Source organism: Ambystoma mexicanum, chromosome 5p, assembly GCF_040938575.1.
Source record: "Ambystoma mexicanum isolate Mex_15411 chromosome 5p, UKY_AmexF1_1, whole genome shotgun sequence".
Taxonomy (NCBI): Eukaryota; Metazoa; Chordata; class Amphibia; order Caudata; family Ambystomatidae; genus Ambystoma; species Ambystoma mexicanum.
In genome coordinates this window covers 165,554,944-165,575,724 of record NC_090930.1, presented here as the reverse complement: position 1 = coordinate 165,575,724, position 20,781 = coordinate 165,554,944, and the positions used below count along the sequence as shown (strand labels likewise).

The 20,781-nt window shown below is 48.9% G+C and overlaps 1 protein-coding gene across 2 annotated transcripts in view; it reads right to left on the bottom strand.

Moving 5' to 3' along the window:
* UPRT (uracil phosphoribosyltransferase homolog) overlaps positions 1-20,447 on the bottom strand; it is a 183,882-nt gene extending 163,435 nt beyond the window's left edge. Inside the window, exon 1 of one of the 2 annotated variants that reach the window (XR_011274137.1) lies at positions 19,946-20,424. Coding sequence is in view for 1 of the 2 variants with exons in the window: in XM_069612581.1 (XP_069468682.1) it covers positions 19,946-20,301 (356 nt within the window). In the remaining variant the exon portion in view is untranslated. Of the gene's footprint in view, positions 1-19,945 lie in introns of both variants that reach the window. The other variant, XM_069612581.1, reaches the window with a different exon arrangement.
* Positions 20,448-20,781: the final 334 nt, after the last annotated feature.

The window sequence follows — 20,781 nt, the reverse complement described above, 5'->3', positions numbered from 1 at the left end:
TCTCCCGAGCCTGCTAGCTCCACGATCACCTTCATGTCCTCACAGAGAGGGCTCGGCTTTCCCAGGTAACGTTTTCTCTCTTCATGCTAGGTAAAGCTTTTAAATGTCCCAGCACCCATTTTTTTTTGTTGCATTTTTATATAGCGCTACGAACCCTCAGGTGTCTGAGCGCTGCTTATTATTACCCACGGTGTGTGGTGCTCATTTATAGAGCTCAGAAGGATGAAAGGCTGAGTTTGGCCCTGCCGGGATTCGAAACTGTGTCAGCAGGCTCTGCACAGGTGTCAAAGCGAGCACTCTACTCGCTGTCCCACTTGACCGGCTTACCCATCATACGCTCACAACCACTAGAGCGTACCTGGTGCTTCTCGTCCCTGGTGATATGCATTATTCCATTCAGCATCCTCGTCCCAGTATTCCTAGAGGTACGGGAGTTGTTGGCAGTTCTTGGCATTTTATGTGTAGAGTATTGAATGGTGTTACCTGTAGGTCTTGAGGATGGTTGAAAGGAATGAGCACAATATGCCATCAAGACCCGCAAAATGGAGGGGGTATCCCTAAAAGGAAAAGGGGGATACCATGTCTCATCCGATGATGTATCACCCCTACGAAGGTCGCCTCCCCATGTGGTTCTCCCTCGTCTCCCGGCCCCCAGAGTGAGGCACATAGGGAAGAGAATACAGCCGGGAAAGGAGTGAGGATCATATTCATCGCAACAATGAAAATTAGATTGACGCTTCTTCAATCCTAAGACATTGAACATGATCTACTGGATTTTACTGTCCATGCAACATACTACATGTAGGCCTGACAACTAGGAAGATCACCACGATGATAGAGGATTGACGCTCTAAAGTTAGAAGCAGTACTTGCCATCAAGAAATGTGATTATCCAATATTAAAGTTAAAAAACATTCAGATAACGAACAGTGGTAGAAAACTATCTGTAAAATGTTAGGCTACACCTGTAGATTGTAGTTGAAGTTTGGTATGCAATGTATTTTCTCATCATGCACCGCACTTCATTTAAAAAATAGGGGCGAGTGAATTACCTGTATGGCTAGTAGCTCACGACTTGACATTTTGCATCCTGGCTCACAGGACCTGGGGGCCAATAGTCTATGGCTGAAAGTCATGGTCACTGCAGCCATTGGCACAGTGCCTGGAGCATAATCATATGAACACTAAGCAGAGACTCTGCACCATAGGCCTAGCCTGCATCAACAACACTTCATGATGTGCCAACAAAACAGTGACCAGAGTTAAAAGACCAAACTATGTCCCACCAAAACCACACAAAAGAAAAAAATCAAGAAGAAAAAAAAAAAAAAAAATACGTTTTTCTAGTGGGATTACCAAAAAAATAAATTCCCAGAAAACAGAACAATCAGTTAACAGGACATGTTATAAAAAAAACTTTAAAAAAAATATAGATAATCACCACTTATGGTTTGTAATATAACCCGAACCCCTTAACCCCCACCTCCCTTTGGAGTGTTCATTATATCAGAAGACATCACCCATGTCTAAAGCGATGGAAGTTGTGAGTGTTGATGGCAGGTGCGTTGGCAAGCAATCGAAGGGTTTCAGTCGTGTTCAGGGTGAAGCACTAACTTGACATGTCCAGAAGCCACACCCGAAGGGTATTGTTGCAAGGTGGAGTACACCCGTTTAATTGTGTTAAATTGGCCAGGCATTGTACCAACAGGACATGGCTTCAATCCCATCATAATGGGCTTTCCTCCAGTTGCTATAGCCATAGAGCATTGCAAAGGCCATTTTCTGGTGGTGCAGAAAAGAAGGGTATGGCACACAGTCATTGGTCCTAGGAGGTTGTCTCCTTTAGGTGCGGCTGTCAGGGGTAATAGGTCCAACATAGAGCCATAGGGTAGTCTATTCAGTTCAAAGCTCTACCTCCAGTTCATTGCTGCTTCTATGGGAGGAAGCTATTTTTTTCTAGTCTCATCAATTACTAATTAAAAACGCAACCCTTTGTTCTTCTAAACCTCAGTTTACGGATGTCCCCCAGTTCCATCAGCGCAAGAAGAGAGGAAGATAAGTCTGGGTTCTGGTGCCCACGAGATTAAGTTCTCCCATGTATGTGGCCTAGGCAGAAACCGGTCTTCCTTTTTATTACCACCAGACCCTGCGAGCAGAGCCGCAGGTCATGATAATAAGGGACAGATGCCAACTACTGCGGATGGGAGTGTTGCCGCATTGCAGCCAATGCATAAAATGGTGAATTAGTGAGCTCAGTCATACAATGGAGACTGCCAATCACCAGTTTGGAGTGATGTGCAGAATGGTGAGGAAGCTACGAAGTGAGCCGTGCAAACAGGTGGCGAATGCGGTTAGCAGTGTACAGGGTTCGAAATCGAGGGGAGCTGGGAGGCCAGCCTTAGAAGAGATCAAGAGAAGGGTAAACCAGTGGAAAGGCCTCAGGAGTGGTGGAACCACTATAGTGAAAATGAGAAGCAAGAGCAACCAAGTCCTTACAGAGGCAGACTTCAATACGAGGGCAGCATATAACTGAAAGAAAGGAAGAATCATAAAGAGACAATATTAGGAAGGAAAATAAGACTGACAGTAAGGTCCTCAGGAAGGCAAAAAACAGGAAAGATTAACAGGGACTGTGTACTAAAAGCAAAAGGAGCTCATGAGAAGGCTTGTGAGAGTCCGTACCAATATTACTTATTGACTGAATTTGAAAACACAAAGATTCACTTTTCTTGTTGAGAAAACCCTGGAGGAAAAGGTCTTGCAACCAGCAGGCCAAAAAGGGAACGTGCCAGAGGGGAAAACAAACTGGCAATCTTTACTTTTATTGATAGGGCAAGATAGAAGTAAGGTTTTGTTCTATGAACATTTCATTTTGGACTCTTCCTGACAGACGAGCACCTTTATTTTGTTCAGGTAGGCAGGGACTATTCCGATAGCAGGAGGGCAAGATGGCGTTTTCTATTATTTAAAAAAAAAAAGCTTCCTCCTGTCTTCCATGTGTCCGAATCCTCCTCCTGGGTCGCCACAGTATGCCAACAACTGTTGAAATCAGCTGCAGGGAAGCTGCAGAGCAGAAAACCCTTGAGTGCTGCAGTGAGCCTGTGGAGAAGCGGCACTGGAGGCCAAGATGACAAAAGCCCCACAAGTGGAGACACTATCCACACTCGCCATCAGACACGCAGCCAGGCAGGGGTGAAACAATCACATACTGAACTGGTCAGATTAGTGAAACCTTAACACTGAAGCAACAACCTAGAGAATTGTTAAGAGCCTAAACCAGCACCACACACAATCATCAAGCCAGAGGGTCCAGCCTGCAGAATACAGCAGGAGCCATCCAAATACTAAATTGGTGCATGGGCAGAGGAAGTTAACTGCTTGACAGAACATGCAGTCTTGAAACTCCCAACAAGTGTAAGGGATGCTTGGACTTGAGCAATAATAGAGAATGCAGTGTGTTGAACACAGACAAGAAAGACGGTAGGACTGGTTTTAGATGGTGTGATGCATTGATGACTAAGGGCACAACCTGATGGGAACAAAGGTTTTGATAGTCCCCTATGAGAGCAAGGCCCAATAACGAGCCAAAGAGGCCCAAAAGAATAATGTGGGTTGCAGAGACCAGAGAACTAGATGACCTGAGTAAATTAGTCGACCTAAGGCCCACAAACACAGAGCCCAAAGTACAGAACCTTGCTCGACACTGAAACAAAGGGGAAGAGACAGAGGAATTCCAGCACAGTATTGGATCGTAAAGTTAAGATGAGAACTAGGACATGCCAATACCAGATATACCAAGAAAGGAAAGAAGCGCACGCCAGGGTTATTAACTATATCAAAAGCACGTAAACATCAAGAACAATAAAACGAAGCAGATGGTTTTGCGTGAAGAGGAAGTAAGAAAATTAGTGACATTCGGTAGAGTAGTCTTCAAAGAATGAGCGGACAAAACTCATATTGCAGAAGAGATTTGGATTCCAGATGTGTGCAAATTGAGAGTAAACAGCATGTTCCAAGAGTATAAAGAAATGGGGCAATTAAAAGAAAGGGATGGAACTCAGACCAAGTAAAAACCAGTATGCAATAGAGTTTGGAAAGAAATTACCCAGGGGAGTTGAAACAAGCGCATCAGAAGGGGTAGTAATGGGATTATCACGATTAAGCAAGGGAAGTAGAACATTCCAAAAGTTGGTTAAAACAAGAAAAGGAGGACGAGATGATTAAGCAACAACTGAGTAAGAGAGAAAATCCCCAAAGAAAAGGAAGATCTTTGAGCACTAATCTTAGAAGTAAAACAGCAAGCAAAGTCAGAAGCAAGAAAGGGTGGAATTATACGAAGGATCAGGAAGACGAGGCAGCATGGGTATTGGAGAGAAAAGAGATGTCACATATGAGGAGCGACAACACAGCAATACACTTAAAGCAAATCCCCTTAGCGTGAAAATGTTAAAGGTTTTACGATGCAAGAAGAGAGAACAAAGTGGCAAGAACCGATGAAGAATTATTTTTTCCATGATCGCTCCAGTTTAAGTGTCTTTACAGGGTTTCTAAAGAAGGGGTAAGCCACGGTTGGGGAGGTTTTCAAGAGGGGGTAAAAGGGAGGGAAGGATAATGCAAGATTAGAGACTGTGGAGAAAATAATAGATCAGGATGAAGAGAGGACAAGTTCTCAAGAGAAGGTAGTTCAGGGTGAGCAGAGTATGCAAAGGGGTGTGCGTCAAAGCAACAACAAACACCAAAGATAAACATTGGGAGAGAAGGAGCTCACTGGGTATTGATATAAAGGAAGAGAAACACATTGATTAGACAGGAGAAAAGAAAAGGGTAGAAACGGAATAAACAGTAGCATGGGTAGTAAGATCAGATCTAGAGACGACAGTGCTTATGAAACCAGCAGACAATGAAGGGAGCGGTGGATGGGGGGGTGCAATCATTTTACCCATGAAAATCTAGCAGATGGTGGTATAGCTTGGGAACTGAAAATGTGTGTTTTGGGAGTGGGGACAGAGAACGAGGGCTTTTAATGTATTGATGTGCCCATCCAGTTAGACTGGTCCACACACCGATGTGTTAACTAAAGAGCTTAACATTGGGAGAAGCTGATCCCAACAAAGGGACATATGCAATAAAAGGGATTTGCAGGAGACTAGCAAGGCCCAGGAGGAGGCAGGGTCTAAGATCTATCCTGACAGACGCCACAGTCCACGCAAGTTTATCTTTTTTAAATATTTATTTCCTCCGAGTAAGCAGGTGGGGTGATGGTTCAAAACTCAAGTCACGCTCAAGCCAGTCACCTAGCCCAAGACCTGCCTGGCTCACAAACTACTATATAGTATTCAGTACATGTGGGAAGAGGTGAGGTACTTGGGGCATTGTTTCAGTGAACACCCTGGGTGCCCTAGCAGGCACGACCACATTTATGTGTTAATGGGTTTATCTGAGGAGATGACCCCACCCCCCAGGAGACAGAGGAAACAATTACATAAAATGGTATATTCCATTCAGGATGACCGCAGTGGTGAATTTGGGGAGTCTTTTTGCTGACAGCTGTCCGTCAATCTGGCCCACCGTAACTCAGATGGGCGGAAAAAGCTCTCTGTGGAGGAAACAATGTTGCTTTGTTGAAAGTTGTGCACTGTGTGGCAGATGCACCAGGTAAGCGAATGGTGAAAAAGTGTCCCAACTACTCCTACAGCAATGTGGGAAAAATAAAATGAACAAGGCCGAGACCAGCATGCTCCACCTGACTGGGAGTTTGAGGGCAATTGCTATTTGGGAAACGTTGGTCTGCCAATCACAAACATGAACATGTCTCCTTCATGTGCTAGACACACCCATTGGCAATGCTGCTTGCCTCACCCCAATATGAGAAAGATAGGACAGCATCTCTTCTTGTTTCTTCATCGCCCTGAGAATAGGCACACAGACTGGTCGTTCCTCTATGGGTCGACTGAGTTTTCCGAAGCCATGCAAGACTGTTCGCTGTATAGGAGCTATAGGTATTGGTTTTATAGGTATTGGCTCTTATGGAATGAACAGCACCCACAACACAAGTTCTGAGTGCCGTATATATTTCTCTAGCCACTGAATCACAGACTGTCGCTTCCTCAGCCACTATGGACAATACCACGATTTTTTTTATTTTTATTTTTTAAACCATTGCATTTTTTAAAAAATTCTTTTTGGGAGGGATCCCCCCCTTGCCCCTTATTTTCTAAAAAATTCAATGGGTTGTTGGAAAAAAAAAATGCGCACAAAAAAATCCTTTGAATAAAATCCTGCGACAAAAGGACGTCGTACCATGGACAATATCCCCAACAGGCCGGACAGGTTGGAATACATCTCTACTTCCTCATCCCATTTCTGGAGGTACAGCTTTGACGGAAACATCAGTATTGTGTTGTATTGAAGGTCTTTCCATTCTTTTACGATCTTCTTCCTGATATCCAAAACAAGCAGGCAGACAATTTTCAGAAAACCTTATCTCTGTGTTCAAGTTATGTGCCAGGCAGTGACCATCAACAAACCACATTGATTCTGAGACTTGTAGCAAGACTTTTTCCACCTCTACTCTGGCCAGGCATTTCCCTTTAAAGTTCAGGATGCCCTTTCAATGAGAAAGAGGATGAAAAGGAAACAGAGGAGAAGGAGGATAAAGAGGACTAGGAACAAGCGGAAGGAGACTTTGATTACTCTTTCTTTTAGCCTTTTGTCCCTGCAGCACCTATCCAACAATATCCTTTACTTCACTCCTGTACATGATGCCCTTATGGCTTTTTCTCATGACCCTTGCTCTTTTTCTGAGGGACGACCGCCTGCACAGAAATCTCAGATTACACGTACAGCCAGTGCATTCCATTTGTCTTTTTGATGCCCCCTTTCTTTTTCTTTTAAATTGTGATTCTAGTTTATAACAAACCTTACACAAACATCTTTTATACAAGTACGATTTAAAACAAATGTGAAATAAAATCAAATTAAAAAAAGAAAATGCATGCATTTCATCGCACAGAAGATCTTAAAATGAGGACCAAACTAAGTAGAAAAAACAAACTATCCTATTCAAATCATTTGATGGATACATTTCATTTAGGTTTCTAAAAACTGCCAAAATTAGGGATACATGCCTACCCTCAATATGTATACAAAACAATAATGGTCAGATTTAAGCCCACTACATGAACTCCAAAATGCCTCATTCTCCTCTCGGTGCACTGAACATTCAGTAATAAAATGTTTAAGAGTATCTACAGCCTCAGGAGATAGACAAAAACGACAGATGGGCCCTCTCCTAGGAATCTTCAATCCTGCTCCCAGTACCTCCAGTGTTGGCAGAAGATTTAAACAAAGTCTTAAAAAAAGATTCCTCTTCTGTACACACAAACATTCGCAAATGGATAGGAACCTCATCATAGGCCTTCTCTTTTCAGAGAGTCAGATAGTTAAAGAGTGTCACTGCTTAGTGAGACTGGTAGCACACCTATCCACCTTCCTCACCAATGTTGGGTTTGCCAACAAAGTTTCACTGCACTTATTAATGTCAAAGAAGAGCTTTTCACAATCTTTTATCCAAAAGGTTCGATATAGCACACGATTATCCCAAACAGAGAATGTTTAGATCTTGAAAAAGACATTTCCCTGGAGAAGCGAAGAATTTCTGTATAATCGCTTCCTTTTCATTCGGCTAAATAAGGATAATGAGTCCCAGCTCATACCTCAACTTGGCAGCAGGGACACAATTCGGTAGACAAATTGTTGTGAAGTGCTTGTTGGTGAATGTCGTGTGGTTGTGTGTCATTGGAAAGGAAGGAGATGTGTTGTGAAGTGTTTGCTGGTGAATGAGAGACCCTGTGATGTCATGTGGAATGTTGATGTGTGAATGCTGTATGAGTGTTCTACCGAGGTGAGTTAAGCCTGGGCGATGGGACCCGGTGGTTATCCTTATATGTAGCTTAATGTAACTATGTAATAAAGTATATGTAAGAAGCCCAAGAAGACCCCTGAAGTTACATTATTACACAAATAACTCTCGAATGTGGCCCTCCAACCTCAACCAAAGTTTTTCATTGACGAGTATAATCTCGGATTCATAAAGTAGGCAGGGCATAACCTTAGATTTATAATCTAGTGAAAATCTGAAGTAAGGTTTAACGACCATATTGCTGGTTATTTATTTCAGCTGGAAATACAAGTAATGCACATGGCTTTAATCCTTTGTGCACTATAGCCCAGTTGTTAAGTAAGGTAAGTGAACTGCTCTACGATCTCCAATTCCTTCCCCGCCCATCTCCAAATGAAAGCCAATTTCCTTTTTCTTGTAGAGAATACTGTGACCTTGGATTTCTCACTATTTATTTCCGGGTTGTTCTGCTTCACATAACAATCCAGTGCATTCAGACTGTGTTGAAGGCCAATAGGGCCTTGATCCAGGATGAGCAAGTCATCTGCATGTGCCAGATAGTCTCTCCAAACAATGGGGGCAGCTTTAATCTTACTGAGGTAGCTGCTGAGATCAGCTATATTTACATTAAACAGCACACAGCTCTGCCGCAATCCTCTAGAGCAATGATCTTCAAAATGTGGGGCACACCCCCCTGGTGGTGTGCAACAATCGCAGCATAAGTGCTCATAAGTGAATGGGGCTTCAGGCGTTAGAGCGGCACTTTCAGAGAACATAAACACTGCCGGGAAGCAACTTCCCAGCTTTGTTTATTTCATTCACTGGTGCAGTCAGCACACTTCTGGGAGGGGCAAGAGCAGAATGACAGAGGATTGGAGTGAAAATGGGAAAAGACTCGGTGGAAGAGCGTTGAAAGAAAAGAAGAGTCATTTGTAAATGAGACTGAGGGCGAGACAAAGACAGAACTGGAGCATAGCAAGAATGTCTCCACACAAGAGAGGAGAAACAAATACTGTTTGAAGGTGATGACAAAGATGGAGGATTGAGAAGCAGAACTAGAGTGCGAGTAGGTCATTAAAAAGACAGATGTATAGGAGTGGCTAGAAGAGACAGGTAAGGGAAAGATGAGAAAGGGATGAGGCTAAAATAGCAGAAGGGTGGCATGAATCTAAGGATTAGAGAGGAGAGTCAAAACAAGAGGGAAAGACCAAAGGGAAACAGTGTATTGGAGGCAAGGATAGAAGAGGGAGTGAACGGGAGAGGCCAGGGAGATTGCAAAAGGCAAGGTGAGACGGCACAAGATGGAGAATGAAAGCGGCAGCCACAGGAGATTCAGAATAGGTGAGAGAAAATAGAGACAAGAGGTAGAACAAGAATATAAGTGGTGAGAAGAAAAAGAGTAAGGGGGGGATGTAGAGTGACGAATGGAGAGATACAGGAAAAGGAGGTAGGGGTCAGGGGATTGAAGATGGAAGGAATAGGTAAGTAGGCAATGACTGTCATAAATCCAAAACCACAAAAAGACAGTATAACTTTGTATGGAAGCCTATGGTTATGCTGCATTGTTTAAGTTCCCCCTTGATGAACAGCCTTTTTAGGTGGTCAGGATGGGCCCTATGCCATCTCAATTCCTACAACTATGAAACAATCTGGGGCACAAGGTTTCCAGAGCAGTCATAACCGTCTCAAGAAAGCAAAGACTACATGTTAAAGGAATAGTGCGCTCAGAAACATTATTGTCCCGTGGGTTCGGGCATGTGTTTTTAAGCATATGTTGATCGATCGTACAAATATTTCCTATGCACCTTACCGTAGTTTTTCACTTTTGTACACATGCGAAATCAGGCAGCAGAGAGCGGCCATTTCGTGATATTCTTATCAGTTGCCGCATCGCCCAAGCAGGACTGCCCTGACGGCACTAAATCATATCCCCCGCCCCCGAGCCTGACATCACTAGACGCGTACCGCCCATTTCACAACGCCAAAGCACATCTTGCATCAACGTTCTCCGCGCTTCAGCTAATGGCATGATGCCATGGAAACGGCAGGACGCCTCTTTCCTCAAGTATAAACAGACCGCTACACAACAGGCATCGAATTTTCTTTTCCATTCCTCTCACGGTCTTTCGTTGAGTAATCTGCGCCTCGTCTCTGTGCTGTGGTCGGCTACCTTCGTTGCTTGTAGCCGTGCAAACAGATACCAGTACCATTATTATAAATTATTTTCGTTTCCCCCAAAATGGCAACAATACAGGCCTACCAGTACGAGCCGGAGTACTCTGAGGTGGAATTACTCGAAAGAGAAAGATGCGGAAACGATGGCGCTTCGGCCGACAGTTGGGAAGACGATTCAACAGATCAAGAGCCTGAGCCTAATCTCATGGACGGCGTTTCCACCTAGTGCACCTGCAATCGGTGCACGCAAATGCCAACAGATGAGGAGAACTGCTGCTGCCGAGAAAACTCTGGATGCTTGTCCTACATATCTCAAGGCGAGACACGCCTGCTATGAGTTACAGAGTTTGTGCAAGTTTGTTTGATTGCATTGCTAATGGCTCAAGTTCTAGCCCATTACTCCCCTCTTCCCATTGTTCTTTTTCTTACTGGTTATTCCAGGATTAGTCAGTCAAACTTTTATTCAACATAAAATCTTCAAGTCAACACATACATTATACAATAAAAACAAGAAAATGGAAAATAATTGCACAATGATTAACAATAGCTTAACAAGGGGGCTCGGCTTGGAGCGCCATCGATGTGGCTGCTCCGATGAAGCCTCCCATGTGAAGCCCGCCGTGCTAGCCATAATAATGAGGCTTCCCGAGATCTTACCAAGGCCCCAGTAACACCTGTGGCCGGCAGATCATATGGAGCAGTAAACCGCCAAAAGTCGGAGCATAACGCTCTCCGGGGCCCCAGCTGGACCGCCGCCTCCTCGCGGCGCGAGACTCTGTAATTCCAAGATGGCAGGCGCCCTCGGCCCGCAGACGGCGTTGAGACCTTCGGGGGTGGCCTTGTACATGAGGGCCCCCCCCACCCTCCCATCCAGCATTGAGGCGCCCGACCTGGGGTCCCACAACGCCTTCCAGCGCAGAAGGAGAGACGCCCGCCCTTTGCGCCGGTGCGGAGCCCGCTCTTCCCCCCTGTCGCAGAAGCAGAGGACTGTCCGTGTCGTGATCCCCGTTGCCGTGGGGAACGCCCATTCCGGGAGATCGCGCTGAAGGTTGGGGCCGCGGCACATCTCACCTGGGACCACACCGCGGGGTGGCGGACGCGTCTTTCCGGGCTCCTCCTCCTGCGATCTTCCCTCGACTGCGTTGTACCACGCTGGGACCCGCCCGGGGGCCTGCGCCTCCGACAATGCGGGACCCCTGCATCATCCTCCCACCGGGTGCCTCCTCGTTGTGGGGCGGCCCGGGTGCGGGTTCTCCCAGCAGACTGAGGGGCCCCGCGCCAGCACCAAATCGAACCAGAGGGTCTCCAGCCGGAGCCAACCTCATCCTATCGGACTTCCCCTCCCGCCCCAGTGGGAGCCCACTGCCGCCTGACCCGGGACATATTCGGGCCCACTGGGGGATGGCCCCGGACCCTCCTTGAAGCTTGCAGTCAGGATCCCGGGCAGAGTGGGCTCCGTGGTGGGCCCCTGAGGAACCACTCACCTCCTGACTCTCCTCTTCCTGGGGCGCCCCGGCCCATCTCTCTCTCCCCTCAACTCTTCTGGCTGCCTCCTGTGCGACCCTGGTGGGCGGACTCCAGACCCAGTGCTCCCCGACTTGGGACGGCACCCTCAAGACAAGACATAAGGCTGATCAAAGCTGAACGTAAGTCAGAACATAACCTTGCCGCTTAACCCAACTTCCACCCCACTTCTGGCACTATGTCCAAACAAGCGAAAGTCACCAAAAATGCAGACATTGCCACCATGCTGACGGCCTCAGACAAGGGGAGGAAGCCCGATACCGCCAGACCCGCCCCGCAAGACGAACAAAAGGAGGGCGATCCCCCAGCTACCAGGGGCGACCTACTAGCATTTATGGCAGACATTAAAGCCGAATTTAGAGCCTGCATGACAGAGCCATCCACCAACCTGGAACAAACTAACATAGTCGCTGAGGTGGAGCAGAGACTGGGAAAGGTCGAGGACCACACAACGACGCTGGGCGAAATCCAACAATCAGTTAGAGCCCTTCAGGATAGGTGTGAAATCTTGGAGTTCAAACAGGAGGACTTGGAGAACAGGGCCCGCCGCAATAACCTCAGAATCCGAGGCGTTCCCTCCTCGATCTCGGACAAGCAACTGGCGGAATACGTTGGGGATTTCTTCCAAGCCCTCCTACCGGACCTGGACAAGCACCTACTATTGCTGGACCGCACCCACAGGCTGCGCCCTCGCCGTGGGGTGGACCGTGGAATCAGACCCTCCACCAGATGTCATCACCAGGGTCCGCTTCTACTCTACTAAAGAGGCAATATCCGCCATCAGCCGCTCAAAGGACGAGCTCACCTTCTTGGGCTCCCGCCTCCAGATCTACCAAGATCGCTCACTCCTAACCCTTCAAAAGAGGAAAGCTCTTCGACCCCTAACCCTTTTCCTTCAAGAATGCCAGGTCCGATACAGGTGGCTCTTCCCAACAGCCCTGCAATTCTCATTCAATGGCACTCTGCGGAGAATTGCCCATCTAGAAGACGCCGACAAAATCATGAACCCCTCCTCCCCCAGGGGGGCCGCCCCATAATCCTCGGAGGCGATAGATAACCAGGAGCCCTCCCCCGCCCCGCAGCCCAAGCGGTCCGCATGGTCAAGAACCTCCCGGAACAACAAGAGGAGGTGAAAGGCACACAGGCAGATAACGGGAATCAATGCCACATGATCAAGTTAGGAGCCTTGGTACCCTACACATCTACTCACCCGTTCCGAAGCAGCCGAAGGTTGCCACAGCATGATCCGGCGGGCTTCACTCGTGGCTCATGCCCATTCCAAGGTTCGTTCCACCTTCATGTCCTTGGAAATCTAAGTCACTCTAATGTTTCAACTGGCCCCGTTGGGAAGGCCGCACTCACAATGTCGACCTAACCCCGCCAGTTAAAACCCTTAGAGCAGGACATCTCAATCTTATCCAACACCAGTGATGGCACCTGACGACCTACCCCAATCCCCCTCGCACCAAAACTCAACACAGCGGGGTTCCCGACCCAAGAAGCGCAGACATTACTATGTCTCTCGCTAAATGTCAACGGGCTGAACTCCCCCGCTAAGCAGAAATCGATCCTCCAAAAACTACAGAATGAGGAAGCCGGAGTGGCAATGCTGCAAGAGACTTACCTCCTCCCAGCGGACTTTGGGCGTCTTCGATCACGGCTATACCCACTGCAATTCCTCGCCTCCGGGGGATCCAAGAAGGGGGGGCACGGCGATCCTCTTCAGGAAAGGCCTCAACCCCCAGATCCTGGACTCTATATCGTGCCCAGAGGGTCGCTTCATGGCAGTAAAATGCCGCCTGTTGGGGGAATCTATACACCTTTGTCTCCGGTTTTTTTCGGGACAAGCAAGCTTCTACGATGCCCTGGGCTCCGCCCGCTCGGGCTTCACGGAAGGCCAGCCGATTCTGGGAGGGGGGGACTTTAACGGAGTTCCGGACCCCACCAAAGACAAATCTCACCCTCCTGCCCTTGGCGATTTTGACATAGCCCTCAGCCTCCTACGCCTATTCAGAACTCTGGATGTGGTGGACGCATGGCGGGTGCTTCACCCCACCGAGAGGGACTTCTCCTTTTTCTCCCATGTCCACCGAACTTTCTCGAGGATAGATCTCCTCCTGAGCTCACCCCAAACCCTCTCCGTAGCCAAGGATACCTCCATCAGCCCTATCATTCTGTCAGACCACGCACCGATAATCATGGAGCTTCGAACCCAGGACCCCAGGTCCGACCCCACGCGTAGATGGTCACTCTACGACCCCATCCTTAACGACATTCTGGCCAGGGATGGGATAGCATCCACAATTAAAAACTTCCTCAAGGACAACCCCGCTACGGACACTTCCCTCGCAAATAACTGGGATGCGATGAAAGCAGTGATCAGGGAAGCCCTGAAGGTTCCACCACCATTTTCCACCACCATCGTCGACTGACCCGGCAAACCCTCGAAAAAGACCTGCAATCGGCAGGAGGCGGCCCAGAAAAAGAAGGGGTGGTCTCCCAAATCTCAACGAGCCGTCCGTATAGCCAGAAAGAATTTGGAGGCCCACTACGCTGACCACACGGCACAGTTGCTGGCCAAGACGAGGCAATTTTACTATGCCATGGGCAATAAAGCTAATAAGCTCCTAGTAGCCAAATTAGCCAAAACAAGACGAGCCAATACCATCTTGGGGCTCCGAGACCTGCAGGGACGGACGCACTACGGCGAACTAGAGAAACAGCGGTTGGCAGTGGACCACCTAACTCAAGTAATGATGGCGCCCCCGCAGGACCAGTCCCAACAGGAGGAATACCTACGAGGGGCAGCCCTCCCACGCTTGCCTACTGCAACTACGGACATCCTTGAAGCCCCAATAACGGACGAGGAGGTCGGTGAAGCCATTAGAGCCTTAAAAATTCGGGCCCCGGGCAGACTGCTTCACATCAAGATTTTACAAGATATTTAAACCCCAGCTAATCCCCCCTATGGTAACACTCTTTAACTCATTCAAGGAAACTGGGTCAGTGACACCATCGATGCAGGAGTCCACAACTATCCTCCTCCCTAAGCCCGGGAAGGACCCTAGGGATCCGGCCTCGTATAGGCCAATTGCCTTGCTGAACATAGATGCGAGCATCTATTTCAAGATCCTGGCCAACCGGCTCTCGCACATCCTTCCGACCCTAATCCATCCCGACCAAACGGGCTTCATTCGGAACAGAGCGGCCGGGGATAATATCAGAAGAACCCTGAACTTGGTTGACATCACCCACTAGTCCGCCCAGGGTATGGCATGATGGCCTTGGATGCCACCAAAGCTTTCGATAGAGTTGACTGGACATTCATGAAACTCACCCTGGGTGCCTTTGGCTTTGGCCCAACCTTCCAATCTATGGTGATGGCCAACTATGCATCCCCCAAAACCCTCCGGAGAATCAACGGCTTTCTGTCATCCCCGATCCCCATGTCTTGCGGGACAAGACAGGGAGGCCCTTTATTCCCTCTCCTCTTCGAACCAACGATGGAGCCGTTTGCCCAAAGAGTTAGACGGAATGAGTTTATTAAGGGACCCCAGGTAGGGCTCTCCCAACATAAAATTGCACTGTACGCCGACAACGTGCTTCTGATTCTCTCAAATCCCAACGCCTCAGGCAAACACGCCTTGGTGGAAATAGCCAACTTTGGAAAGGTCACCAGCTTTGCTGTTAACTTTTCTAAGTCAGTGGGCCTGGGAGTGGGCCTTCGCCAGGAGGAACTGGAGGCATTGTCCAGGCTATGCCCGATCAGATGGGAGAAACAAGCTATCCCCTACTTGGGAGTCCATATCCCAGTGAACTCAAAGGACACATACCAGGCAAATTTCCCCAAATTATTCAGCGAGTTGGAAGGAGACCTGAGGCGCTGGTCCACCCAGGAAATCTCTTTAATGGGGCGGATCACGGCCGCAAAAATGAACCTGCTTCCGCAGTTTCTCTATGCCTGCTCCGCCCTTGCGGTGGCCATCCCAAGACAGGCGCTCCAGGACCTACAAAGGAAAATGCTCAGGTTCATCTGGAGAGGCATTAAAGCCAGGATGCCCCTCAAAACCCTGATGGGGAGTTTGAGGCTGGGGGTCCCCGATCTTCAGGCTTATAGGGCGGCAGCACAGCTAGCAGACATCCACGCTTGGCAAGTCCTTTCAGACCGCCCTAGATGGGTAGAACTAGAGCAAGCCCAACTGCCGCTCCCCCTGCGATTCCTCCCACACATCCAGGCCCCCCCCGAGAGATCACTGGAAGGCACTTCTGCTAACCACCAAACATACGCTGATCTCATGGGACTGGGCCCTGAAACAAAAAGGCATCCCAAGAGGACAAAGCCCTCTCTCCCCTATTTTCCACAACCAAAATTTCTCCCCGGGGTCAAACCCCCGGATCTTTCAGAACTGGATCGATGGAGGCCTTGAGACCCTGGAGCAACTATATGCCGGGAACGTACCACGCACCTTTGAAAAATGCAAGACGATGTTTCGAATCCAGGAAAGGGATAGATTTACATACTGCCAACGCCGTCACTAGTGCTCTCACCCCCAGACCCTCCGGGTAGCGGTCCGCCCTCTTACCGCTCTGGAGTTAACGCTGAAGGAGCTGCCATTCCGGGGTAGGATTTCATCCCTGTACAGACGCTTCTTGAGCGACTTCTTGAACGTTCGGACACAAGCCATGGCCCAATGGGAGGCAGACCAGGGTCACCCGATCGAGAACCAATCCTGGGTAAACATTTGGACCCGCACCCACTCCTCATCCACCTGCGTGACCAATAAAGAGTGCGCATATAAGCTATTGCTTCGATGGTACTATCCCCCCCCTTGGATTACATCACATGAACCCCCGGGTGGACCCTTCTTGCTGGAGGCAATGCTCCCAACCGGGCTCCTTTTTTCACATGTGGTGGGCTTGCCCCAAGATCCAGCGATTCTGGGAACAGTGCCTAGCAACGATCAATCACATCACAGGGGCTTCTCTCCCCTTGGAGCCTGAGACAGTCCTACTGGGGGCCCTGACCCCAGGGGTCTAGCCAAGCTCTGGAAACAGAGCGAAACTAGTAACGCAATGCCTCCTGGCGGGCAAAACCGTGCTAGCCCGCTTCTGGAAGTCCCCGAACGGCCCGTGCATAGGCCATTGGTGGGGTAAACTTTGGGACAACCTGATCGCGGATAAGGTGACCGCGGCAAGGGCGGGTGTCTGCATCGCTTCCAGAACCTATGGGCCCCAGTGCTGGAGTACGATTAACGTTTCCCTGCCTTAACATTTAAACCCCTCAGCGCGCGATGGACTCTGAGAGACCAAGGGCCCACCTGAGGGATGGGGGCTACAGATGGCCAGCAATATGGGGTCCGGGGACGAGGGGGGAGCGATGGGCTCCTAAAGGGAGGGGTAGAAGAGGGGGGGAGAAGACAAGCAAAAAAGAAAGAATTTGGTGTAAGATCTTTATGCAATGTGATTTGTAAAGTGTCCTGCCTTGGTTTAAAATAAACATTTAAAAAAAAAAAAAGCTTCACTTTTTCGATACTCCATCGTTAAAAATTACAAACATGACATTTCTGCAGTCTTAGTCTTTAAAAATTCTCACAGCTCTTAGAAGTAGCCCACTTATTGATATAACAATCATTTGTATTTGTATTTTATTTATTTATAAAGCGCACCTGGCCCAAGGGCATCCGGGCGCATAATTTGAGATACATACATAGTCATCAGAGACAGTTACTTGACATGGAAGTATTTACAGAAATATATGCATACATAATAAGTAATTATGGTTAATGTACACGTGGGATTTGCAGATTAAACAGAAGGAGGTCAAACAAACAAAGATATACAATTAGGAATAATACAGGTCAGAATTTACAAGTGTGCAACAGGCCAAGATGGTAGGTCTAAGCGAGTGGGTGGAGTGGTCCGTCTAAATCAGAGGGTGGTTGGGGCAGACAACCAGGCTTTGGCTTGTCTTTTGAACGCACGGAAGGAAGTTTCAGCTCTGAGGGGGTTCGGTATTGAATTCCAAAGTTTGGCTGCCATAACAGGGAAGCTGGTTCCCCCCGATCTAAACAGGTTGAAATGGGTTTTGGATAGACAGTTGGAATGGGAACTTCTGAGTGGTCTGTTAGCAGTATGGATAGTGAATCTATTGGCTAGATAACTAGGTGCTTGGTTCGCAATGCATTTGTGCATAAGAGCAAGGGTTTTTAGGAATACCCGCTGTGGGACTGATAGCCAGCGGAGGCTTTTTCTAGTGTCGGAGATGTGATAGTTCCTGGGGATGTTTAGAGCAGCTCTGATCGCATTGTTCTGGACAATCTGAAGTTTGTTGAGGTTCCCTTAGTTAGTGCCGAGATAGAGGGCGTTACAATAGTCAGTTTTAGACATGACCAGGGTTCTAGCTAATGTAGGACAGTAGGCTGGGGATAGGAAGGGACGGCAGGCTGTGATAAGCTTGCATGTGTAAGCTGCCGAGGACGATATTGCATTGGTTTGCCTAGAGAAGGAAAGGGTGGAGTCGATGTAAATGCCTAGGGTTTTGATGTCCTTTGCAACTTTAATGATGTTGCCATCAATGACAAAAGAGTTAAACGAGTTAAATGAAGACAAAACCAAAAATGTGTTGCTTGTCTTGAGAAATTCACACTTCTCCTTGAAATTCACACTTCTTGTGTAGGATGAGCCGAGACCTAGCGACTGTATCCGCTAGAGTGACATATACACTGTACGCAAATGTCACGATCCCCAGTGCCTCAGCCGCAGCACAACTCAGTGTGTTGTCACTAATGTCGGACGAAAACCCTGGCTTTGATCGCTCTGGTTCCGTGCTCCACTCGAGATACGAACACCCCCAGCAGGGGAATGGGCTGGTCCCCTCCGAACGTGAATATGCGAGCCCTCAGGTGCTTCAGCACTGGAAGGTCATCCAACGCCTCATAATGCGCTTTGGCCATGGCGTTGACAGACACCCATATCCACCAAGACACGGACCGCCGAGCCGACAACTTGTGCTGTACACTTTGGTTGTCTAATAGTCTTCGCCTTTAGCACACACACTGGATATAAAGAAAAGGTTTTTCCTCATCCTCCTCCTCTTCAAGCTCCAGTTCTGTCACCTCCTCTTCTTGTTCTGCGAGAGTAACACTCCAAGGGCACTGTTGTCTGAAGGACCCAACCCTGACTGGGCACCTCTGAACGACCACCGGAAGTGGTGCGCGACCCATCCGCTTAGCGGTCCCAACTGCCACACCTTCCACATACCTTCCCTTTCGGCAGGCATTCCGGTGGATGAGGGAGAGCACACCCGCACTGGAGGCACGATGCTGGCGCTCTTGCTCCCCTCTCACGTATTGGTGCCATGATTCTGCAGGCCCCCATCACTCCTTGACCGTGCCCCACTGCGCACACCTCATCCATTTTGAGGGTGTGTATTGCAGCGTTTGTCTTGGAGGCACGTGTCTCCACCACCTCATATGATCTACCCAGTTCACAAAATGTGTGCTAGTGTCAATCCAGGTTCCCTCGGTACCTGCCGGTGCAACTTCCCAGATGTACACTCTTGGATCAATTGGTTCTGGATCATACCTTCCTCATTCTCCCACGCACAGGTGGCAGTGAGGTGCCTAAGCCGGCCATGAAATGTGTCCAATGGCTCGTCTTTCTGCTGGCATTACACATAATAATTTAGCACAAACCTCTCATGCTCACAAGGGGCATAAAGTGTTCCCTTAGCACAGCCTTAGTGGCAGCCTATGTCCCACTGACCGGTTGCAAGGATTTATAGATCTGATGAACCACAGGAACAGTCGCATAGAGGAAGGTGGCCCTGAAGTAAATCTCCAGGCGGTCAACCCAGGAGTTCTATCTTGGCTCCAGACTGGATGGCGCCCCTGAGATGTCAAAACTCCAGCATTGGGGCAAGCAACCCTGTGGGCGTGGCACACGTGCCCTTGCCTGGGCAACTCCACCAGCTACAGCCCCACCATTGCTGATTGTCCGGCAAAAGTAAAAGACATTCAAAATAAATTTAAAAAAGTGCCTCTCACTGTGATCCCCTTTGTGATAATAGGCAGGCGGCTTACTGATTAACAATGTCACCCACACGGAAAGATTAAAATATCCTACACTACTATATTCAATTACGGTAGCCCGACTCCCCTGGGTGATGATGGTCACCTCAAACACGGGTGACAGCAGCGCCCTCGAACACCCACTGAGATGCTGGCAGCCATACCCATAACAGGGGAATTGTTAACACTCAAAAAGACGTCAGTAGAGTAACTCCACGGATGAAGCACACGCAGGTTACCCCATGCTGATGTATCCGATTGCCCCCTTGACACTCACTTGTCCCGGATAATGGTCTGCAGCTCCCGGATCTGGTCGTTGATGGGCAGCACCTTGAGCTGGGGTCCGATCTGCCGTGCCAGGAGCTGCTCCTCCAGCTCTTGCTGGGCGGCACTGCTGCCATGGTCCTCGCTGCCGTTGCTGCTGTCAGGGGAGGACTCGCTGCTGCTGCTGCTGCTGCCACCGGCGGCGCGGCTGTCGCTCTCCACTGCCTCCGCAAAGCGGAGCTGCTTGTGCGCGGCCGGTTCCACGACTCCGGGCCCTGGCTGCTGGTTCTGGCACGGCATGATGGCTCCTGTCTTGGTGGCAATGGTGCTACTGCTGCTGTCAGTGCAGCGAGGGGCATCCGCGGCCATGCACCGGCCAGCGGCACTGTGGAAGCAGCAGCGTGTCTGGCGGAGTGAACATAAAGAACGGCCAAACAAGCGAACTCAGGGGGATCTGCGCGCACCCAGGGCTGCCATCTTGGAGTGGTCCATTTCCGAGTGCCTGTGAAGACAGTGCCACGTGATCGCTAAAAGACCGGGGGCGGTTATCTCAGAATTCGCAGGCTTGGCAGCGAAGCTGCGCTGAACAGGATTGTCAACGGGAATGCGAAAGGGGAGGCGTCGCGAACCTGCCAGAGCGTACATGACAGTTAAACGCCTAGTTCCCTTTCGAGAAACGGACTTAGCAGCGCCGCAACGTGCCCTTCTCGTCGTGGGACTGCGCCACGCTCACCGTGATCTTGAAGTACGGTCCTTTCTTTCTTTAAATTAGAGTAGGCGTGGACGGACCCACGCAGGCGCTTCCCCATCCAATTGGATGATGTGCACCTATCCACCATTCAGCATTCA